This window comes from Ciconia boyciana, chromosome 1 (genome assembly GCF_034638445.1).
Source record: "Ciconia boyciana chromosome 1, ASM3463844v1, whole genome shotgun sequence".
NCBI lineage: Eukaryota > Metazoa > Chordata > Aves > Ciconiiformes > Ciconiidae > Ciconia > Ciconia boyciana.
The window spans coordinates 203,229,848-203,251,099 of NC_132934.1; the positions used below are offsets into that span (position 1 = coordinate 203,229,848).

Consider the following 21,252-nt stretch of genomic DNA (forward strand, 5'->3'; position numbering starts at 1 on the left):
GAAACCACAACTGAAATGGGATTTTATACGATATCTGAAGCAAGGATAAATCTTTTACAAAGCCATAAAAAAGCAATTGAGAAACAAGCTTAATTTTAACAGCTAGTACTCGCAAAAGGGCACTGTTGTTGGGGAAAGGGTGGACTGTTAACAGCCTACAGCCACCAGAGAAGATGTTAAGAAGGCAACAAACAAAGCAGAAGTGGCTCCTTACAAATCGGCATTTCTTTCTCTGTTGTGAAGGCAGGCACTGAGCCGGCACAGCATTGCACACACCTGCCCCACGCACGGCTGAGTAGAGGGGAAGGATGCTTTCCACGCAGCCCCCATGCCCACGACCAGCTGGCAGGGCAGAGCCCTGCGCGGCATGGGCAGCTGCCGGGGAAGAAAACCTGGGAAGGTGACTCAAAGGCCATTAACCAGTGCCCTGAGCATGGTTGGTTGCTTTCTTCTGCTGCTAAAGTTGATTGCATTCAAAGCCTACTCCTGTGAAAGGCTCACTCAGAGTTAAACGGGATATGCAGACTTGTAGGGAAAAAGGAGGCAAGGAAAGAGAAGAAGAGTGTAAGGTCACTTTACAAATCCCCCGAACCATTTGTATTCATCCTTTGTCTTCTACCACCTATTTGTTCTTTCAGTAACTGAAATAACCTATTTCTTGGGTCCAAACCTCACCAGTTGTGTGGTGCAGTGACAAAAGTGTTTTTATTAGTGTGCGGTGAGGGACTACTGTTGTGTGCAAAATCCCAGCTGCTTCACAGAAAATGAGCCTATGCAGAGAGTCCCTCCTGGCTCTGCGGGGTGAGGAAGACGCTGGTGGCAGTGCTGGCAGCTGGTTCCCTCAAGGAGAAGAGCTATCAGTGTTGCTTAGAAGCAACTCCATAGACCTCCAGGGGGAAAAAAGCACAGAGAGAAAGGAATGATGAGGAAAAGGCACTTTATGAATCTCCCACCCCCCTGGGACTAAGAAGAGATACACAGACAGCTGCTACTATGTCCCTGAAGTACTGTAGGTCCAACAATGGTGCTACTGGCCCAAACTACTGTGTGCCGTGCACATACCAAATTCTTTGGCTAATGATTTGCTCCTGTGGTTCTGTGTGAGCAGAACTAAACTTGCACTTTGTTCATGCAAATCAAAAAGATATAGAGGAAAACTGCAGACAATGGGAGATGAGGGAAGTCCATGCCATTTCTGACTCAAGGGATAAAGAAATTGTTGTTGCACAACCAAACTACATGTAAAAGCAACGCGATCTCTTGATAAATACTTATCTGTGTTGTACTAGTGGTCATTTGTGCCAATGCACTGCTGCGTTCATGAAAAACAGGAAAGCAGAGAAAGTGTGGAGGAATGATTGAGCTAATACTCTACTTCATGTGTCTGGTTAATTTCTGCCTTCCTGTAAGTATTACGTTGTAATTTATTAAAATATTATGTTTTAATTTATTATTATCATTATCTTAAATTAATTATGCCAGTGATCTAAATGTCATTTGCAAAAATGCCAGTTGCTAGATTCAGTTAGTAGACACACTGCAAAGTAAGATGAGAAAAAACATGTTTTTAAAAACAGCAAAATTTACAGCTTGATCAATTTCGAGAAATTCATCAGTCAAACATTACCTTTTCAGGTTTAGCACTCTGGTGGCAAAATATTAAGAGCAGACCTAGGAGTGGAATATGTCAGATTCTGTACTTTTCTCCACTTGCACATTCATTTACTTTCATTTTGACGGTAATAAAAATAATCAATATTGCTGTGACAGCCTGCTCCCTTTTACCCATCAGAAAGATTTGGTTTTCAGTGCTAACAGCTACATATCTCAAGGCTCTTTAAGGCTGGGGAAGCTGAGGATCAGCGATGTCAAACAACACATTGAAAAACTGAGTTAATTAGACAGCTATGAAGAGCGTCCAAGACACTGTGCAGCTATTTCCCTATCGTGGTTGTTTAATAAGTATTGTTAGCTATTATTAATTAGAGTTTATTGGCTTGTAATTTTTAGAAGATAAGATTAATGATACTAATACTTTGCCATGTGACAACTTTACATCCATGTTTAATTTTTAATATTACGAAATACAAGTACATTCTTTTTATTACTATGTATCAATTCAGCTGTGTACATCGAAGCATTAAATACGTGCCAGATGCTGCACAGCAGTTTTCACCTCTGTGTTTAAAGGCAAACAGAGCCCTGGATGAGCAGTGAGGCTTGCTCTTGCTGATACAGAGCCCTGACAGAGCTGAGAAAAGTAGCGTCTGTCTACTGGGAAACATCCCATTTAGTTCTTACGGGCAAGGGAGGGCAGGGAGCAGGAAAAAAAGACTGGAATCAGCCTGTCGGGTAGACCAGGAGCCAGACTGATGATCTCTGACAGCAAAACTGATTCACTATGCAAAATTCAGAAGAAAATGCTGCTTACAGCAGACACCTTGGAAGACGTCTAAACAGAGTGCTGAGGTTTGAACTTTGTCGGATGGAGATGGGTGGGAGAGGATGGAGCTGCTACAGATGGAAAAAGAAAGGAAATCCATTGCCATTCTTGCAGAAAGGAGAAGCATATTTTTGCTGAATAGAGTCCTGTGTATGTCCATGTGCATGTATTTATGTACATCTCTGTGTGTACAAATATAGAAACAAACACTGCAAATGTTACTGCATATGAAAAAGCCTGAGAAAACAGAAATTAGGAGTAGCAATATGCTCTTTCAGAAAGAAGTAAACATAAAGGTCCTAGGCAAATGCAATTACAGTTAGCTTGTGTTTTTCAGTTTGCTTTGCCGAGCTTTGCATGGTCATTATGGAAACACAGTTAAATTCAATTCCTAGTAAAAATCTGCCCAAGAGGACTGCCTAAAATTAGGAAGAAGTAGCAGAGTATTTAGTAGCAGAGAATGAGGAACCAAAATGCTGGAGAAGCATGTTGCCTGGCTTAGTGAAGGATTCTTTTAGATGTGGTCACTTGAAGTAGCACAGAGGTTGGTCTGATCACCCTGGTATGCCTTCTAGCTGTTTCTGATGCAAGCACATTATGGGTTGGCAAGAATCAATACAAGATGATACACAGTTCACCCACTCATAAGGTATTTTTATCTCAAGAGCTGCCTATAGGTGTGCAAACAGAGTAATGAGAAACAAATGAGCTCATCTGTGTAGATCTGCGCCTTATTTTTTGGCCTCTCAGCCTGACTCAACAAACACAGCAGGACAGGCTGGGTACACACTGGATAGGAACAAGCTTTGCAGGAAAGCTCCTGGGAGTTCTGGTAGACATGTTTACCATGAGCCAGTCATGCACCGTCATGGCAAAGAAAGCCAACAGTCTCTTGGGCTGCATTGCCAGCAGGTCGAGGGAGGTGATTCCTCCCCTCTGCTCAGCTCTTGTGAGGCACATCTGGAGTGCTGTGTCCAGTGCTGGGCTGCCCCAGCACTGGAGAGACATGGACATACTGGAGTGGGTCCAGAGAAGAGCCAGAAAGGTGATTGAGGGCTTGAAGCACCTGTCTTATGAGGAGAAGCTGAGAGAGCTGGGGCTGTTCAGCCTGGGGAAGAAAAAGCTTAGGGAAATCTTAGTAATACGTGTAAATACTCGATGGGATGGCATAGGGAAGAGGCTATCTGACTCTTCCTGGAGGTGCACAACAATGGGACAAAAGGCAAAGGACACAGGTTGCAATGCAAGAAATTCCAGCTAGATATGAGGAATTTGTTTTTACCATGAGGTAGTCAAGTACTGAAACAGGGCATAAAGGGGTTGTGGGATCTCCATCCTTGGAAGTGTTCAAACTTTGACTGGATGAGTAACCTGATGTAAGCTTGCCCCCTTGATCAGTGGGAGCATCCAGATGACCTTCAGAGGTCACTTCCAACCCCAATTATTCTTTTATTCTGTTTGTAGAATAGAGCTGTTCATGTCAGTACTTCACAGTATGAATTTCCAAACTGGGTCCAAAATCCACCTAAAACCAAATCTCAGAGCTCTAAGACTCCAGTCTTTTTTCTGGTACCTTATTTGCTCTGCAGTGTTTAAGTGCTGACAATGAGAATTCTGTCAGAAAAAGAAATGGGGGACCTTAACTGTTAACTTCCAACTTCAGCATTTCATGCTTTTGAAAGCTTCCTTACATAATTTTAAGTGTCCTTTCGATATAGATTAACAGCAAAAAAACCCCCAACAACGAAAGGCCAAAAGAAAAGGGCTAAAGTATTTACAGTTAGCAAAACTATCCATCACGATCTAAATGATTCTCATATTACACTTTTCAGCTTAATTGTAAAATCTATTTGGAGCATTGACTTCATCATATATCTGAACACATTTCTGAGCACTAAACAAACTATAAGTAATAGCTGTGAGATCAGCTATGACTGAGCAAACAACAGTCTGCTTCTCTAGTAATAAGTGTTATTAGTGTCTGAAGAAGTAAAAAGAACAAATGTGATGGTTGAACAAGTAACTTATGTTTTCACTGAAATCTTCAAAATTATTTTCTGTGTTATTCTTCAAATCTGACCACAACTTCATCATTTTATTACACTTCACTCTTGCTTGAAAGTTAGCAAATGAAGAAATAACAAATCTATGACATGTATTTACTGAAGGTAAATTATTCCAACTAACTAAATGCAAGTAAAACTTAGAAGAGAGTGATACGACATTTTCTCAAACGTGTGTGTTTTCCCATATATTTTTAGTCCTCTTTCCTAAGGAAATCATATTTGTGCTACTGAGCTGTCTGTGGGTCTGTCTGTCAATTTTCCAGTAAAATATTTTTTAACACATTCAGCAATTTCAGCTATATTGAAAGGAAGACAATGCCTCTAAGACATCGCCTAAGACATATAGGACACATAAGACATCTAAGACATTAAGTCTGCACAGTCCTTATTAATACTGGCCACTGGGTGAAGAGCAGAGACCCTTATGTTTTTGCCACCAAAGGGGTAAGAAGCACCCAGACACTAGGCCTGTCTGACAGCTACTAGTCAGCACATGGGTGCTACCTGGTCAGTCAACTTGCACATATTTCTTGATTAGCCATAGTAAATGCTATTTCTTGCTTGCTCAGTACATTTTTGGGAAGGAGATTTTTATGGTGCTGGTGGTAGTGGTGGTCTAAGAGAAAAACAAAGCCCACAAAAACCAAGAGGGTATCAGTCCTGACTTCTTACTGTTTTAGTAATTCTAAACACTGCTTTGTTCTATATGTAATCTAGCTTCTGGATTGCTTCAGATTGTACTGATACAAATTAAGCAATGAATAAATACTAATGAGAATAAAATAATATGAGAAGAAAAATAACAATTAAAAATAATAATTTTGTTAAACTAGGAAGCCTGACTTGGGGTTTCATAAGTTCAGCTTATATAGGTATCTGGTATTAACTTTGTTTGGGCTTTCTCAGTAATAAATAAAAACACATTTCTTTTGTAGCCATATTTACTTTGAAACATGAGTTCTGTATTTCAAATAGAAATTCAGTAAATACATAATAAGATTAAAGTAATGATTTTCTAATTTTGGTAGATACACCCTTTATCCTTAGGCAGACTTGACTTCTGATTTTCGGTGAATAAGCCAGAAACGCAAATAGATATACTATTTTAGAATGCAGGAAGAAAAATGAAATTAAAAGAAGGAGTAAGAAAAGAAGGAAAATTCCTAGTGAAAAGTGAGAGAAACATATGGGCCTGATTCTTGCTGTGCCATATGCAGTAAATGACTACTTTGTCCTGGACCGTTCAGATGCTGTACTGCTTGCTGCCAGTATTGGTGGATTAGTTGGTAGGAAATGGAAATCACAACATTACAATGTGTTTCAAGTATTCATTGCATCTTAAGCAGAAAGTTCTTTGTATTAAATTCAGGGGAGCACTTTAGAAACACAACCTGGAAAGAAGAAACACAAGCAGAGAATCTTCCATCTCTCTCACCAAATTTCATCCTTTGATTCAAACAGAATATTTTTGTGCTTTTAAAAGACCACCTGCTGAAAGTGTCGTGGTTCACAGAAAAAAGGGTTGTTGATAAACAAGGACATAACGGTCCTTGACAGAAAAATATGAATCACTAGAAATGCATTCTGCTATATAAGCTATATCTGTTATATAAAACTGTGGAGATGTCATTTTAGCTTTCTGTGTCTTTGTTTTAGCTTCTTTTTCCTATCTTGTCCTGGTAAGCTGGAAAGGTAATGGTAAAAACAATCTCTAATTTCATGCATGTAGGAAAATGGGGCTTTGTCTCTGTTTCTAGTCACTTATGCAATTCAAATAAAGACTATCACAGTCTATATTTTAATTAAAAACACATGGCATATTTTTATTATGCCTGTGTATGAACAGATGAAACAAAGGGGCAGGTAAGTAAACGGAGCAGACACTTCATCAGATTTAGTGAGATCACTCATGAGGTTCTAGAAAACATTCTGTTAAGCATAAAGAGTCCTCCATAACTTTTAAGAGTAGATGCGCTTTCTCCAAAATGGAAACACACTTTCTGGAAGTTCTGGGGAAAGCTGACATGAAATAGATCTTCATAGAATCATAGAATCATGGAATGGTTTGAGTTGGAAGACACCTTGGAACAGATCATCTAGTTCTACCCCCTGTCACAGGCAGGGATACCTTCCATCTTCATTTTACCACTTTTGCTGCTCCTGTGCACCACTGAAACATACTGTTTCGGGGTTATTTCTGGGGGTGGGCAGCAGTGGTCATGCCAAGCATTGCATCCCCTTGTGTCAAAGACTGCGGAGCTACCCAAAGCACCAGCACTGCCAAGGCTGTCCTGAGAGGCCACAATGAAGGAGCAGTCTACGCTAAGAGCCACCCCCCCCCCCCCCCCGCCATACACCAGGTCTATATTGGTAAATTAAAAAGGGTCAGGACCTGCTTGCCCTCCCTAAAGGCAAATCATGAGCACCACTTAAAGTGGGCAAGTAAAGAAAACACTTATGGCAAAAGTCTTGAGGTTTGTGGTCTGTCTTTCAGAGCCTGGGATTGCAGGATGATAAGGTCTGCCAGAGGAGTGTAAAGGAGGAGTTTCACTCACAGGTAAAAAAAAGGTTTTCCTGGTTATGGCTGTTGTAAGATAATAAGGAGGTAGGGTGTTCTTTCACAATCCTGAGAATAAAGTCTAAAAAAGAGATAAAATTACCTTGGTATGCTTAAATTACAGCAGATTATTGAGAGTAGGTGGAGATCTACTGACACAGATAGGCTGAAGACACTGTCTGTCTTACTGATTAATCAAAGTAACAGTTCTGTGACCCTGCAGAAACTGATGTCTTGCTCCAGTGTTGTGCTTAAACAGGGCTTTGAATCATAGAATCATACAATCATTTAGGTTGGAAAAGACCTTTAAGATCATCAAGTCCAACTGTTAACCTACCACTGACAAGTCCACCACTAAACCATGTCCCTAAGCACCACATCTCCACGTCTTTTAAATACCTCCAGGGATGGTGACTCAACCACTTCCCTGGGCAGCCTCTTCCAATGCTTGATAACCCTTTCGGTGAAGATATTTTTCCTAATATCCAGTCTAAACCTCTCCTAGTGCAACTCAAGGCCATTTCCTCTTGTTCTATCACTTGTTACTTGGGAGAAGAGACCGACACCCACCTCACTACAACTTCCCTTCAGGTAGTTGTAGAGAGCGATAAGGTCTCCCCTCAGCCTCCTTTTCTGCAGGCTAAACAACCCCAGTTCCCTCAGCTGCTCCTCATAAGTAAGACTTGTTCTCCAGACCCTTCACCAGCTTCGTTGCCCTTCTTTGGACATGCTCCAGCACCTCAAGGTCTCTCTTGTAGTGAGGGGCCCAAAACTGAACACAGTATTCAAGGTGCGGCTTCACCAGTGCCGAGTACAGGGGGACGATCACTTCCCTAGTCCTGCTGGCCACACTATTTCTCATACAAGCCAGGATGCTATTGGCCTTCTTGGCCACCTGGGCACACTGCTGGCTCATATTCAGCTTTCTATTGTCCAACACCCCCAGGTCCTTCTCTGCTGGGCAGCTTTCCAGCCACTCTTCCCCAAGCCTGTAGCGTTGCATGGGGTTGCTGTGGCCCAAGTGCAGGACCCAGCACTTGGCCTTGTTGAACCTCAGACAATTGGCCTTGGCCCATCGATCCAGCCTGTCCATGTCCCTCTGCAGAGCCTTCCTCCCCTCAAGCAGATCAACACTCCTGCCCAACTTGGTGTCATCTGCAAACTTACTGAGGGCGCACTCGATCCCCTCGTCCAGATCATTGATAAAGATATTAAACAGAACTGGCCCCAATACTGAGCCCTGGGGAACGCCACTTGTGACCGGCCGCCAACTGGATTTAACTCCATTCACCACAACTCTTTGGGCTTGGCCATCCAGCCAGTTTTTAACCCGGTGAAGTGTACGTCTGTCCAAGCCATGAGCAGCCAGTTTCTTGAGAAGAATGATGTGGGAAACCATGTCAAAGGCTTTACTAAAGTCTAGGTAGACAACATCCACAGCCTTTCGCTCATTCACTAGGCGGGTCACCTTGTTGTAGAAAGAGATCAGGTTAGTCAAGCAGGACCCTGCCTTTCATAAACCTGACTGGGCCTGATCACCTGGTTGTCCTGTACATGCTGTGTGATGGCACTCAGGATGATCTGCTCCATCAGCTTCCCCGGCACTGAGGTCAGGCTGCCAGGCCTGTAGTTCCACAGATCCTCCTTCCGGCCCTTCTTGTAGATGGGCGTCACATTTGCTGACCTCCAGTCAACTGGGACCTCCCCAGTCAGCCAGGATTGCTGACAGATGATGGAAAGTGGCTTGGTGAGCACGTCCGCCAGCTCCCTCAGTACCCTTGGGTGGATTCCATCTGGCCCCATACACTTGTGTGTGTGTCTAAGTGGTGTAGCAGGTCGCTAACCATTTCCCCTTGGATTCTGGGGGCTTCCTTCTTGCTCACTGTCCCCGTCTTCCAGCTCAGGGGGCTGAGTACCCAGAAAACAACTGGTCTTACTGTTAAAGACTGAGACAAAGAAGGCATTAAGTACCTCAGCCTTTCCCTCATCCTTTATCACTATGTTTCCCCCTGCATCCAATAAACAATGGAGATTCTCCTTAGCCCTCCGTTTGTTGCTAATGTTTTTACAGAAACATTTTTAATTGTCTTTCACGGCAGCAGCCAGATTGTTGTGCTTTGGCCCTTCTCATTTTCTCCCTGCATAACTCATGACATCCTTGTAGTCCTCCTGAGTTGCTTGCCCCTTCTTCCAAAGGTCATAAACTCTCCTTTTTCCCTGAGTTCCAGCCAAAGCTCTCTGTTCAGCCAGGCCGGTCTTCTTCCCCGCTGGCTCGTCTTTCAGCACATGGGGACGGCCTGCTTCTGTGCTTTTAAGGTTTGCTTCTTGAAGGATGCCCAGCCTTCTTGAACTCCTTTGCCCTTCAGGACTGCTTCCCAAGGGACTCTGTCGACCAGGCTCCTAAACAGGCCAAAGTTTGCCCTCCAGAAGTCCAAGGTGGCAGTTCTGTTGACTCCCCTCCTTACTTCTCCAAGAATCAAAAATTCTGTCATTTTGTGATCATTCTGCCCAAGATGGCCTCCAACCATCACATGGCTCACAAGTCCTTCTCTGTTCGTGAACAAGAGGTCCAGCGGGGCACCTTCCCTAGTTGGCTCACTGACCAGCTGTGTCTGGAAGTTATCTGCCACACACTCCAGGAACCTCCTAGACTGTTTCCTCTCTGCTGTATTGTATTTCCAGCAGACATCTGGTAAGTTGAAGTTCCCCATGAGAACAAGGGCTAGCAATTGTGAGACTTCTCCCAGCTGCTTCTAGAATAGTTCGTCTGCCTCTTCATCCTGGTTGCGTGGTCTATACCAGACTCCCACCATGATAGCTGCCTTGTTGGCCTTTCCCCTGATTCTTACCCATAAACACTCAACCCTATCATCACCATCATCAATCTCTAGACAATCAAAACACTCCCTAACATACAGGGCTACCCCACCACCTCTCCTTCCTTGCCTATCCCTTCTGAAGCGTTTATAGCCATCCATTGCAGCACTCCAGTTGTGCGAGTCATCCCACCATGTTTCTGTGATGGCAACTATATCACAGTTTCCCCGCTGCACAATGGCTTCCAACTCCTCCTGTTTGTTGCCCGTGCTGCGTGCATTGCTGTAGATGCACTTCAGTTGGGCTGACACCTTTTTGGGGGGAGAAACCCTAATTCCTATGTGACCATTCTTAGGTGCTTCCATGGTGTTCATAACACATCAATAACCCCTGTGTCTTTGCTGTCTCATGGCTTTCCATCCCCTACCTGCACTGAGACGGCAGAGTGAAGGACTTTGCTAGCACACCATCTCTCAAACATTGGCATGCTGCCCCCAGGCTTATCTCTAGCAAGCCTGGTTTTATCCCCTTTACCCTTCAAATCTAGTTTGAACCATGCCACTAATACAGAAACCAAGCAAAACATTTCCAATCACCCCCAAATATCTCCAGTTGCTACTGGAGACCATAAGGTCTTGTGTGGGTGAGCACGACCAAAGAAGAGGAGCATAGCTTTATTAGGAAAACCATCACATTCTTGTAAATCTTGGCATAGCCTTGAGAGGTGAGATCTGAAAACCTTTCTGAGGCTAAGACAGTAGCAGGCAATCCAAGCAAATCAGACAGAAACACTTGTGTGCAGGCTGAATGCATCTCCTGAATTTAATGGTGGCCCTACTCTCCCTTTCTAGAATGGAAATCTGAAAATGAAATTCCATCTCTCTATACTTCACCCTTAAAAGGTGTACAGGCTTGGCCCTTGCCCAAAACATCAACCTCACCACAGCAATATAAAAACCTGAAAGGAAGATTATATGATGAAAAATGCACATACTGGATTGTGCACAGGGAAGTCTGGATTTGAGATATGTCATTGGGTTCCAGGAGAGAAATTTTCCCTGAAGGCAAGCCTCAGGTACGGAGTGTGGAGGCAGCTTCTAAGCACACCAAGGCACATGGAGAGGGGAAAATAAATGAGAAAAACTAGTGAACTAAGAAATATACAGGAGACAAAAGGAAATAGAAAATGGTAAATTAAAGTTGCACAAGAAGTGAGGAAACAGCAAGGTGCTGATTTTCGCAACTGGGCAGCTGGGAGAGGACAGTGAGCAGAAGACACCAGGTCAGATAAGTGGGCACCAGGTATGGGCAGAGGAGCAGCGCATGACCTCACTTTTTGAACATAGCTAGCGAAAAAGTTTCCAGTCTTCACTGCTTGAGGTCCACAGTCATGAGAAGTGTGAATGTGTACATATATGGGCAGCCACCTGAGAAGAAACCCACAAGCCAACAAGCCAGTTTCTCTCCCTTCATTAGCACAGATTTAAGGGCAAAGCACTCTGAGTTACCGTCTCATTACTGAGATTTAATTACTTTTCCTAAATGTTCTGCAGAACATTTACTTGTACATTGCAAAGTATTACAGTATAGTCACAACTTAGGCTCTCAATTACAGGAGAACTAGGCAGGAAAGAAGTTGAGTTAATTAGAGTCACTGAAGCTTAATCAATTCCTCTGTGTATGCAGGGAAGAGCACGCCAACTTTTAGTCCATTTGTGAAGCTACCTTACCTGTCTGCTACAGGTTATTAAAGCCATCATGCAAAGGGAAAAAGTCAACAGCTGATATTTTAAAATGGCTGTTATTTTGCATTTTCTACATTGGGCTAGACTCTTTTTGCTTCAGTCCCACTTTTGGCAGACTAAATGTTTTTGTGTCCAAGGCTGTTTCTGACTGTGCATCCTTAAGCAGCACTTGATCTCTGAAGGCAAAGTGCTTTCATTTTGGAACTTCAAACCAGCACCCCAGGCCTACTTGCAGGTCAGCCTGTCTAGGAAGACCAGGACCTTCACAATGGAGAGTAAAGCTGCAGCTCTTCTGCATACTTTGTCTAGCCTGGCTATAATGACATTCCTGTTTGTACAGTGACCTTCCTTTGGAAGGATGGAGAGGATCTCCAGGCATGTTGGGGAAGAAGAGAATTCACATGATCTGGAAAAATTACAAAAACATTCTGAAATATATGAATTCAATTTAATTAGGTCAAGTGGAAATATATATATTTATATATATGGGCAGTCACTACTGAGAAAAGAAAAAACCCACATGCCCAAATAACAATTCATCTCCCTTCATTAGCATAGGTTTAAGGGCAAAGGCTTTACATGTAGGTGTGAATAAACAACAGTACAAGTACAGAAGAGCTCATTTCCTGGTAAAAATTAATCCCACCCAAAATTAGACAGTAGCCATTTGAATTACTTCCTAAAAGTGCTTGTATAACTGGCTAAGATACAAGTATGTTGCAAGTTAGATGTTAACTCCTGTTACCTGCCACTCTCCTGGTGCAGTTAATGGAAAGAGGACTCAATTAGCTTTCGAGCTTGCCCTGCAGAGGTGTCAGCCAGACTCACCATGTCTGATTCAGTCTGTTGAGGCCAGGCACTGCATTTTTATGACTTAACATACCTGCATTAAGTACCTATTTTAGGCATGCAAAATCCAAACTTGTATGAAGTCAGAGGAGGTCAAAACCTAATCACATTAAAATCAGTATTGAATTCAATTCTGCATGATCTGAACAAAGAGCACAAGTTGTGTTCCTAAAAAGAACCTGACTATGTCAATCTAGAAGGAAAATGAGTTGCAGCTCCTGGAAGCAAATAAAACGTACACGTGAGATCAGTAGATCAGAGATCCAAATGCATACGGGATGACTACATTTTGCTTTGAAACTGAGTGGATACTCAGTAGATACACCTACGCAGGATGGTGGGTGTACTTCAAGACTTATGGTAATATAGCATACTTTTTCTAAGTAAGTCACATTTGCATGCCATGTAAAAGAAATCAGGTACATACACATGCACACATATACCGAGCTGAGAGAGAGAGATTATTTTTCTAAATGTATTTTAAAAGATCCTCAAATGGGTGTTCTGTTTTACTACAACATAGGCTGGACTGGGGGAGGATTTCATTATAAGCTATAGAAAGCCTGTGTTAAAACATAATGGCATTCAGAATCAAAAAAATGGCCAAATGAATATCTATAGCAATATGGCATCATCTGTTCTTCTCTTGGCAACAGTCATAGGAAAAAGTCCTTGTTAAATCAGCCATACTATTAATTCTCAGTTTCCCTCTTTATCTCCTGCCAGTGAAAGCAAAATTGACGCATGTATATTTCTACAAGTACTATTTTACGCATTTCTGTGTCACAAACGACATTTCATATTTCTGTGACTTCAGTAATAGATGCATCATGAACGTTTTTGCAAGAAAATCCTCAAAATTCTCTAAGGCAATAGCAAAGAGAAGCAGCGTGGCGGCAGAGGACCTACCACCAGCAGATGGCATTCATTCCCTGCAATTCCTGCAGCCGCAGCAGCAGCAGCAGGTATTGAACGGTGCGCTTGCACCACATCAGCATAATATGTGGGATCATGCAAGAAGCAGGTAGTTAACCCTAAGTTATTTTCCCGTCATTTGACAAAATCCTCCTTTCAAAGCATTATTTTATTTTTTCCATCATTTAGGAAAGAGCTCATACATAAGCACTATACAGCAATAGATTTGCCACATCAGAGCAGCAGGATTTTATATTCACTTTATACATTTGTATGGGTACTACTCAGTGCAAGCCAGTCTGTCTGGCCCAGTATTTTCTTTATGTAATAGCAGCTTTCGATGAATAACTGATGGAAGAAACTGACCTTCCTTCCCCGTTCAATAGCACCTTTATTCTACTCTTCTTCATGTTCATAAATACTCTGCCAAGGTAATAAAATTATCAGTTTAAATATGTGTAATAATAATTTTAAAGCATTTATGGCTAGAAATACATATGGTGAATAGAAAGTTAATACTGGACTCAAATAACCTTTTTTTTCCTCAAACAAAACTGAGCTTTACTGCCATGAAGGTACAGACTTAGGGCATCTTGGTAATCAAGCTACACCATGTTGTTCCACCAGCCCTAAGACCCTGATGCAAGGTGTATCAGGCATGGAGATGCTGGGATGCAGGAGCAAATGTGCAGCTGCTCTGACTGCTGGCACCCTTGGCCCACAGACCTGCTGAGTGGGAAAGGGGGAGCTCACTGCGCTGACGTGCTGGCTGTTATGACAAGAATTTTATAGGAAAAGAAAACAGAGCAGGCAAGTGGACATACAAGTATAGGCCCATGAAGAAAAACAAAAAGAAAGAGCAAGCAATCTCTTTTCCATCGAGAAAATAAACAAAATGCAATGCACAATGGTATCTCATCTGGAGTTTCAGTAAAGTGCTTACAGTCACATTAAAAGCAGGTATTACCTGTTCTAAGAGATTCTGAAGCCTCTCTATTTCACAGTCTATTACAAATTTCTTTTCTTGCCTTCGATCCAGGTCTTCTAAAAGCCGCCTGTAGCTGGCATCATTAAAATTCTCCACGCAGATGGCACTGACTTGCCAGCTATTTTGTCCCGCTTTTTCCATAATAGCTTGAAGTATTGAATAACCTGAAAGAAAAGGATACAATACACTAGTAATACAATCATTGCATTTTTTTAACAGGCATTGTCCTTAATCACTATTATGTTGCTTAATATTTGCTCCTGCAGGGAAGGGAATAAGAAACTGTTTGTATCCCTACCTATGCTGCTAGCCATGATCAGCACACAGTATGCAATTAACGAAAATCACAATTGCTGTGATCAGAATCCTTGGAATGATTCTCAGCGTTATGGTTAATCTTCATATGATTTATACACACAAACTCTTCCAGTCAAGTATTCAGCTTCTCAGACTGGTTTTGTACAGGTTTCTATATCCGGGCATTTCATGACACAGCAAAGAAAAAATCTGAGCCTACTCATTCACCAGAAGTATTTGTATACTACAGAAGCAGTATGTTAGACATTCAAATGCCTTTTTTTTTTTTTTTTTTTGTCAGCATTTACAGAATCACAGAATTGTATAGGTTGGAAAAGACCTTTAAGATCATCAAGTCCAACCATAAACCTAACACTACCAAGACCACCACTATACCATGTCCCTAAGCACCTCATCCAAACGTCTTTTAAATACCTCCAGGGACGGTGACTCAACCACTTCCCTGGGCAGCCTCTTCCAATGCTTAATCCCAGCAGGTTTAATTTAATCCAATGCTTAATCTAAGCAGGTTTAATTTAATTAAATGCAGAATTTAATCCAAGCAGGTTTTAATGCTTCTTAATGAGAATTCATTTTTTCATTTATTTATACATATATATATATGCCAGTACAGATGTGTGAAAAGAAATTAAATTGACCTATTTCAGAGATGTTATATAGCTTTAATCAATGTATGCAAAGTGATTAGAGGTCAATGAATGAAGGGCACCACAGAAGCATTAGTTATTACTACTGGCAGGATTATTGCTCTTCATCATTATTGGTATTGATACCCTCTTTGTCATCTTTGAGACCATTCACAGAAGGGAAAGGCAGCATCCTCTCTGAGGTCTCCACCTGAATGCACAGGGCAGGCTCCCTGCCCATGGTCTCAGTGTGCCCTGGCCCACCAGCACTTCGCCTTCTTCCCTCTCCTAATTTTTTCTCAGTGGGGATGTGCAGTACAGAGGCAGGAGAGGAGCCTGTGACGTATCTTAGGACAGCTTGCAAGTCTAGCCTTGACTTGTCCAACCAATTCCTGAAGTAGGAAGTGTGTATTATTCCCTCTTTTATCTAGAGTAAATGGTGAATTTGTTTAAAGCAATGAAGATTGTGTACCTCAGATCCAGAGTTAATGTTTAAGAAAGACAAAAAGGACAGATACGTTTGTCAATAACATACTTATACAAATGATACACTTCAGAGAAAGTCCCCTGTCTAGAATCACAACACAAAATATCGTGGCTTTTTACTTGTTATCTGGCTGAATTTTCCCCACTAGCTTTAAATGAAAGATTTCACCTCTTGGAAACTATCCTTAGAGATGTGGCTACACAGTGGTGGCTCCTTTCTCTTTTCAACAAGAAGGTCCCATGCCTGAGTGCAGTGACCTCCAGCTGTCATTTTAATGCACTTGAAGATGCCACTGCATGAGAGATTCCCCATAAAAACCACTCAGACATTCCTACAGATTGCAAGAGGAATCTTTGTAAGCTACATTTCAGAAAGAGTACTTTTGAGTGTGCTATTGCTAACTAATTATCAGAAGACCTACAAAACCACCAAAACCTGAGTTTGCCTCTAGTAAAATAAAAGTAGACAATAGTTTTATCAGAATATGAAGATTTTAGCACACATGAGAAACTAATTCTCTTGCAAATCTAGGAGCAGCTATTTTTCTACTGGCTCCTATGACATTTGCAGTCCTTGAAACATTAACTTAAAATCTGTTTCTTCTCATCATTATGACACTATGTACCCACACTCTGAAATGAACATTTATTAGCTTTTTTCACTCAAATTCAGATGACATATTTAAGATAAAAATACAAACATTTATAATGAATACATAAAATGCATAATATATTTTATCGTATGAGACATTTATTTTATGAAACAGTGTTTTATCTTAGGAAATGAATCCAAATACTTGATGTATTGAGTATTAAAACATTTCTATACTCAGTATATATTTTTAACCCAATGACTGTTAATTTTTTTCAAAGAACCATACAGCTTTCCTGTTAATTGCTGCATAATTATTCTGCTTTTCCTGTTGCTATATTCAATCTCCTTTTTGCCTGTAATTATCTCTGCAAATCATGACAAGATTCTTTCCCAAACATTGTATTTCTTGCTTCATTTCCTATTCATTTCCATATATAGACATACATTAAAACTACTCCAGTGTTACTGGGGTTCCTGTTTCATTTACACTGTAACTTTGATTTGATCTTTGCTACAAAGGCAGTCAACATTTACTTAATTCAGCTTCCTGACACAAATTAACATTTTCTTTGATTCAGAATGAATGGTGTTTGAAACAGCAATTGACATCCCCTCATTCCTTTCCTATTTCGCTTGGACAACTTTACTAAGATGTGTTTTGATCAAACTGGGAATTTATCCCAGCATAAAGCATGACAAATATCAGACAAACACATAAAAAAGCTTTTCTTCTACCTTGGATCAAGGTTTGACTTGTCACATTTCATTAGCAACTGCCTTCATTTAGGCATTTGAAGCTTCTGTAGCTTCTTGTCAGTAGCTGGCACTCAGACGTGGGTTTTCATGTTAGCATGTCCTTCACATACAGCATAATACAGCTAAATGGTAGTAACTGAATATGGTGCAACATCTCCATCAGAAGAGTTCAGAATCCCTGTGCAAGTAATCAGTGGCACAGTCATCTATTCAGTGTGCAGGAACAATTTTTAATATAACAGACTGACAAGGGTGGAGTTTATGCATAATGAATAAAAGGCATTCACAGGCTCAGTTGGCATAAAAATTAGACACGCTGAGGAGAATGCTTATTTGTCCAAAATAATTGGCTACAGCTAACAGGGAAAAAAAATAATAGTTGTATGTAGTGCTGCAAACATTTTATAAGGCAAAAAACCTGAAAATAACCTGGGGTAATTCTCAGAAACTGAGTGCAGCATCTCTATTTAGACAAAATTCTTAAGCTTCAGAAAGGTGTTTGCGCAAGTAAAGACATGAATCTTACAGCTGTCATCTAAAAGGTATTTATTTTCTAGTTATCTGCTGTTTATCCTCAGTTATGCTACAGACAGATGAATGATTCATTTTCTGGAATACACTCCATCCCATGTATTGTGGAACATTATTTGTTGCATGAAAGCAAACTAAAAAAAAACCCAGGCTAACTCTTATCAGCTGAGCTACACAATCAATGTTTTTCAAAAAACCAAAACTGTTTAGGACTATGACAATAAATAAAAGTAAGGTAAGTTCTCACAAGTGTATATAGCAACCTTTCCTCACCAACTAATTCAACCTTCCCGGAGTTTGTTTTTTGTTTTTGTTTTTGTTTTTCATTTTTTTTTTTTAAATTAGCAAATTTATGAACAAGATAAATCACCAATACAACCGCCTGGAAACACAGATGAAGTCCTTCCCAAACACAAGGACGCTATATGCAAGAATGGCTTCTTTTTCCTCTTTATGGGACTATGATTCTGGGGAATTTTCCTCAAATGACCTGGGATGAGAAGTCTGCCAACTTTTTTTTGTAGGTCACTGCTCAATGTAGATACTATTGACAACTGCTTGTATCAAAAATAGTGTGGCCAGCAGGACAAGGGAAGTGATCGTGCCCCTGTACTCGGCACTGGTGAGGCCGCACCTCGAATCCTGTGTTCAGTTTTGGGCCCCTCGCTACAAGAGAGACCTTGAGGTGCTGGAGCGTGTCCAGAGAAGGGCAGCGAAGCTGGTGAAGGGTCTAGAGCAGAAGTCTTATGAGGAGCAGCTGAGGGAACTGGGGTTGTTTAGCCTGGAGAAAAGGAGGCTCAGGGGAGACCTTATCGCTCTCTACAACTACCTGACAGGAGGCTGTAGCGGGGTGGGTGTGTCGGTCTCTTCTCCTAAGTGACTAGCAATAGGACGAGAGGAAATGGCCTCAGGTTGCATCAGGAGAGGTTTAGACTGGGTATTAGGAAGTTTTACTTCACTGAAAGGGTTATCAAGCATTGGAACAGGCTGCCCAGGGAAGTGGTTGAGTCGCCATCCCTGGAGGTATTTAAAAGACGTTTGGATGAGGTGCTTATGGACATGGCGTAGTGGTGGTCTTGGTAGTGTTAGGTTTACGGTTGGACTCAATGATCTTAAAGGTCTTTTCCAACCTGTGCGATTCTGTGATTCTGTGATTCTCCGTGATTCTGCTTAAGGACCAGTAATACCAATTCCACCTCAATATACTGGAACCAAACCAGACATAAGGAAAGTCTGCAAAGATTTTATTTTCTTGATCCCTTCTCTCCTTGCTTTTCTGTTCTCTAGTCAGGTGGGATTGTGATGATCTAACATACTGCTATTTTTTTTCCAAAATTATACCACACAGTCATCATGTTGGGAAAAAAAAACAAAACACAAACATGAAAATGAAGAGTTACTCTATTCTTTTCCTGTAAAATCAGAGCTGGAGATGCCTACTGCAGAAAATCTATGTATTGGGGTTGATACTACAGCTAAGTACCTTACAAACAAAATCTCAGATTTTTTTAATCCCTGCTTCCCTCATTCCACACTCCATAGACATTTTTCCATTGCAAAATGCATCAGCCACTGAAAAACAATGCCAGATGTGCACCTGGTCTTATGTCTATTTCGAGAGAGACTACTACTTCTTCAGAGAGACTCAGATATCTTCTGGAGGCCAAAGGGTGTAAAACACTTGAGCAATTTTGGTATTTAAGAATACATTGTAAGTGCAGGAGCTTGGGAGTCCAGGATTGCTCCTAGTCACTGCAACATTGCTGTAACTGGAGCCTACAGACAACCACACTCCACCCAAGTAGCTGAAATCATGACTGATCTTTTTGATTTTAAAAGTTCAGTGGGCTTTCAGGGTTTTTTTTTATTTGTCTTCTGCTGTACCAGCTAGGCTTTCCCCTATCCAATTTCATTTCAGCAGTCAATGACTTAATTTCATTTTTTTCCATTTAAATGAAAGGTAAAATCTGGTATCTAAATCTCTTCAGTGTGTTCAGAATAAACTAAAGAGATCAGAGCAGCATTTTCTTGACTTATTTTTCGCTGGAATGCACATGGTTGGCTCGTTTCATTTTCTTTCTTTCCTTTTTTTTTCTTGCTTGTTTGCTTGCTTTCACCAGAAATATTTCAGTGATCGATTACAGTGTTATAATTAAATTTCAATAACTTTCATCTTCCAGCAGTCTTTCCATTCTGGGAAACCGTTTCCCCCGCCCCTCTAAGTGCATGCAATCATTCCTGATGGTCTTGCCAGGAGACAGATAGCAAAGTGGCTGCTCACTCCAAACAGTAACACCCCCAGTAATAATTCTTATTTTGGAACTATTGTGCAGGAAATAACTTATTATTAATTTTCTACGATGAAGAGGATGCAATGTTTACATATTTTTACTGTATTTTACTCTGGCTAGCAGACTGACAATACTGAATGACACAAATTAACAGGTTAATATACTTGGAAACAGCATATGCAATATATTTCTGTTACAGCCCCAGGAGTAGAAAACATCTCTGACGAACATGGATCTTTTCCAAAGATGGGCATCATATACTGCACGTCACTGAAATGCAAATTCATTTTCTTCTCTTTCTGTCCAATTAACTTTCAAACACGAATTGATCCCATTCCCAAGATTAGCTATGATCCCAACAGCCACAGACACTGAAATGCTGGAGCTATTTTATGAAAGCTACTTCCAGCTATTGGAATTTGTATTAGGATCAGTAGAAGAAATAAATTCCCTATAAATCCAACACACAGCAGAAGTGAAGAATAAACGATCAAATCATTTGGTATGGATAAGCCAATATATTTGACATTTGGGATTGGATTCATGTCACTTAACTCTAGCTGTCTGTAAACTAGTTGTCTAAGTTAATCATCCAAGCTTTCAAAGGAGAGACATATAACCCATAAAAAAACATTTTTTTTGTCTTAGATATCTATCTCAGAGGTGCTTTTCTCATTCCCCAATGAATACTGAAGGAGTCTAGACATGAGGCTTAGTGAAAATACCTACCATTTATCTAGCCAAATCTTGTCGAGATGAATCCAGACACTACAGTGACGAAAGCCATACAAGAAGTTTACAGTGTGAGTGATGCATGAATGTACATTCAACTAATAACTACAAACACTCAAACTCAAGAGTATTTTAGTTTTCCTCATTATGATTAATACCTTTTTATTAACATATGGTTTTGTTTTAAATTTTTTGGTCAGTATACAGCTTCCAGAACTTGAACACAACCAGTAAGATTTATAAGCTCTATCTTATAACCTTTGACATATGATAACTCATTCACATGCCCGATTTTCTCCGCATTTGGAGTTGGAGCCAGAACATTCAATAAAAAGTATATACAAACTGGTCAATTTAGATGACAGAGTGAAAGCTAGAACTACAGGTGTGTTCTGAGTCCTTCTTGGGTCTAATTCACAGGAATGACACATAGACTGGAAAATAAGACAGGGAGCTCAAGAAATAATCCCATCTATTCCTCTCTATCCCTCCATCCCCCAAGACAGATAAATTATATTCAAATATCTTTCTTTGTCC

The 21,252-nt window shown here is 40.9% G+C and overlaps 1 protein-coding gene across 3 annotated transcripts in view; it reads right to left on the bottom strand.

The window, feature by feature from the left end:
- Positions 1-21,252, bottom strand: part of GRIA4 (glutamate ionotropic receptor AMPA type subunit 4) — a 237,321-nt gene that overhangs the window by 86,133 nt on the left and 129,936 nt on the right. For all 3 annotated transcript variants that reach the window (XM_072850628.1, XM_072850630.1, XM_072850629.1), the window contains exon 4: positions 14,360-14,544. In XM_072850628.1, coding sequence (XP_072706729.1) covers positions 14,360-14,544 — 185 coding nt within the window. The remainder of the gene's footprint in view (positions 1-14,359; positions 14,545-21,252) is intronic.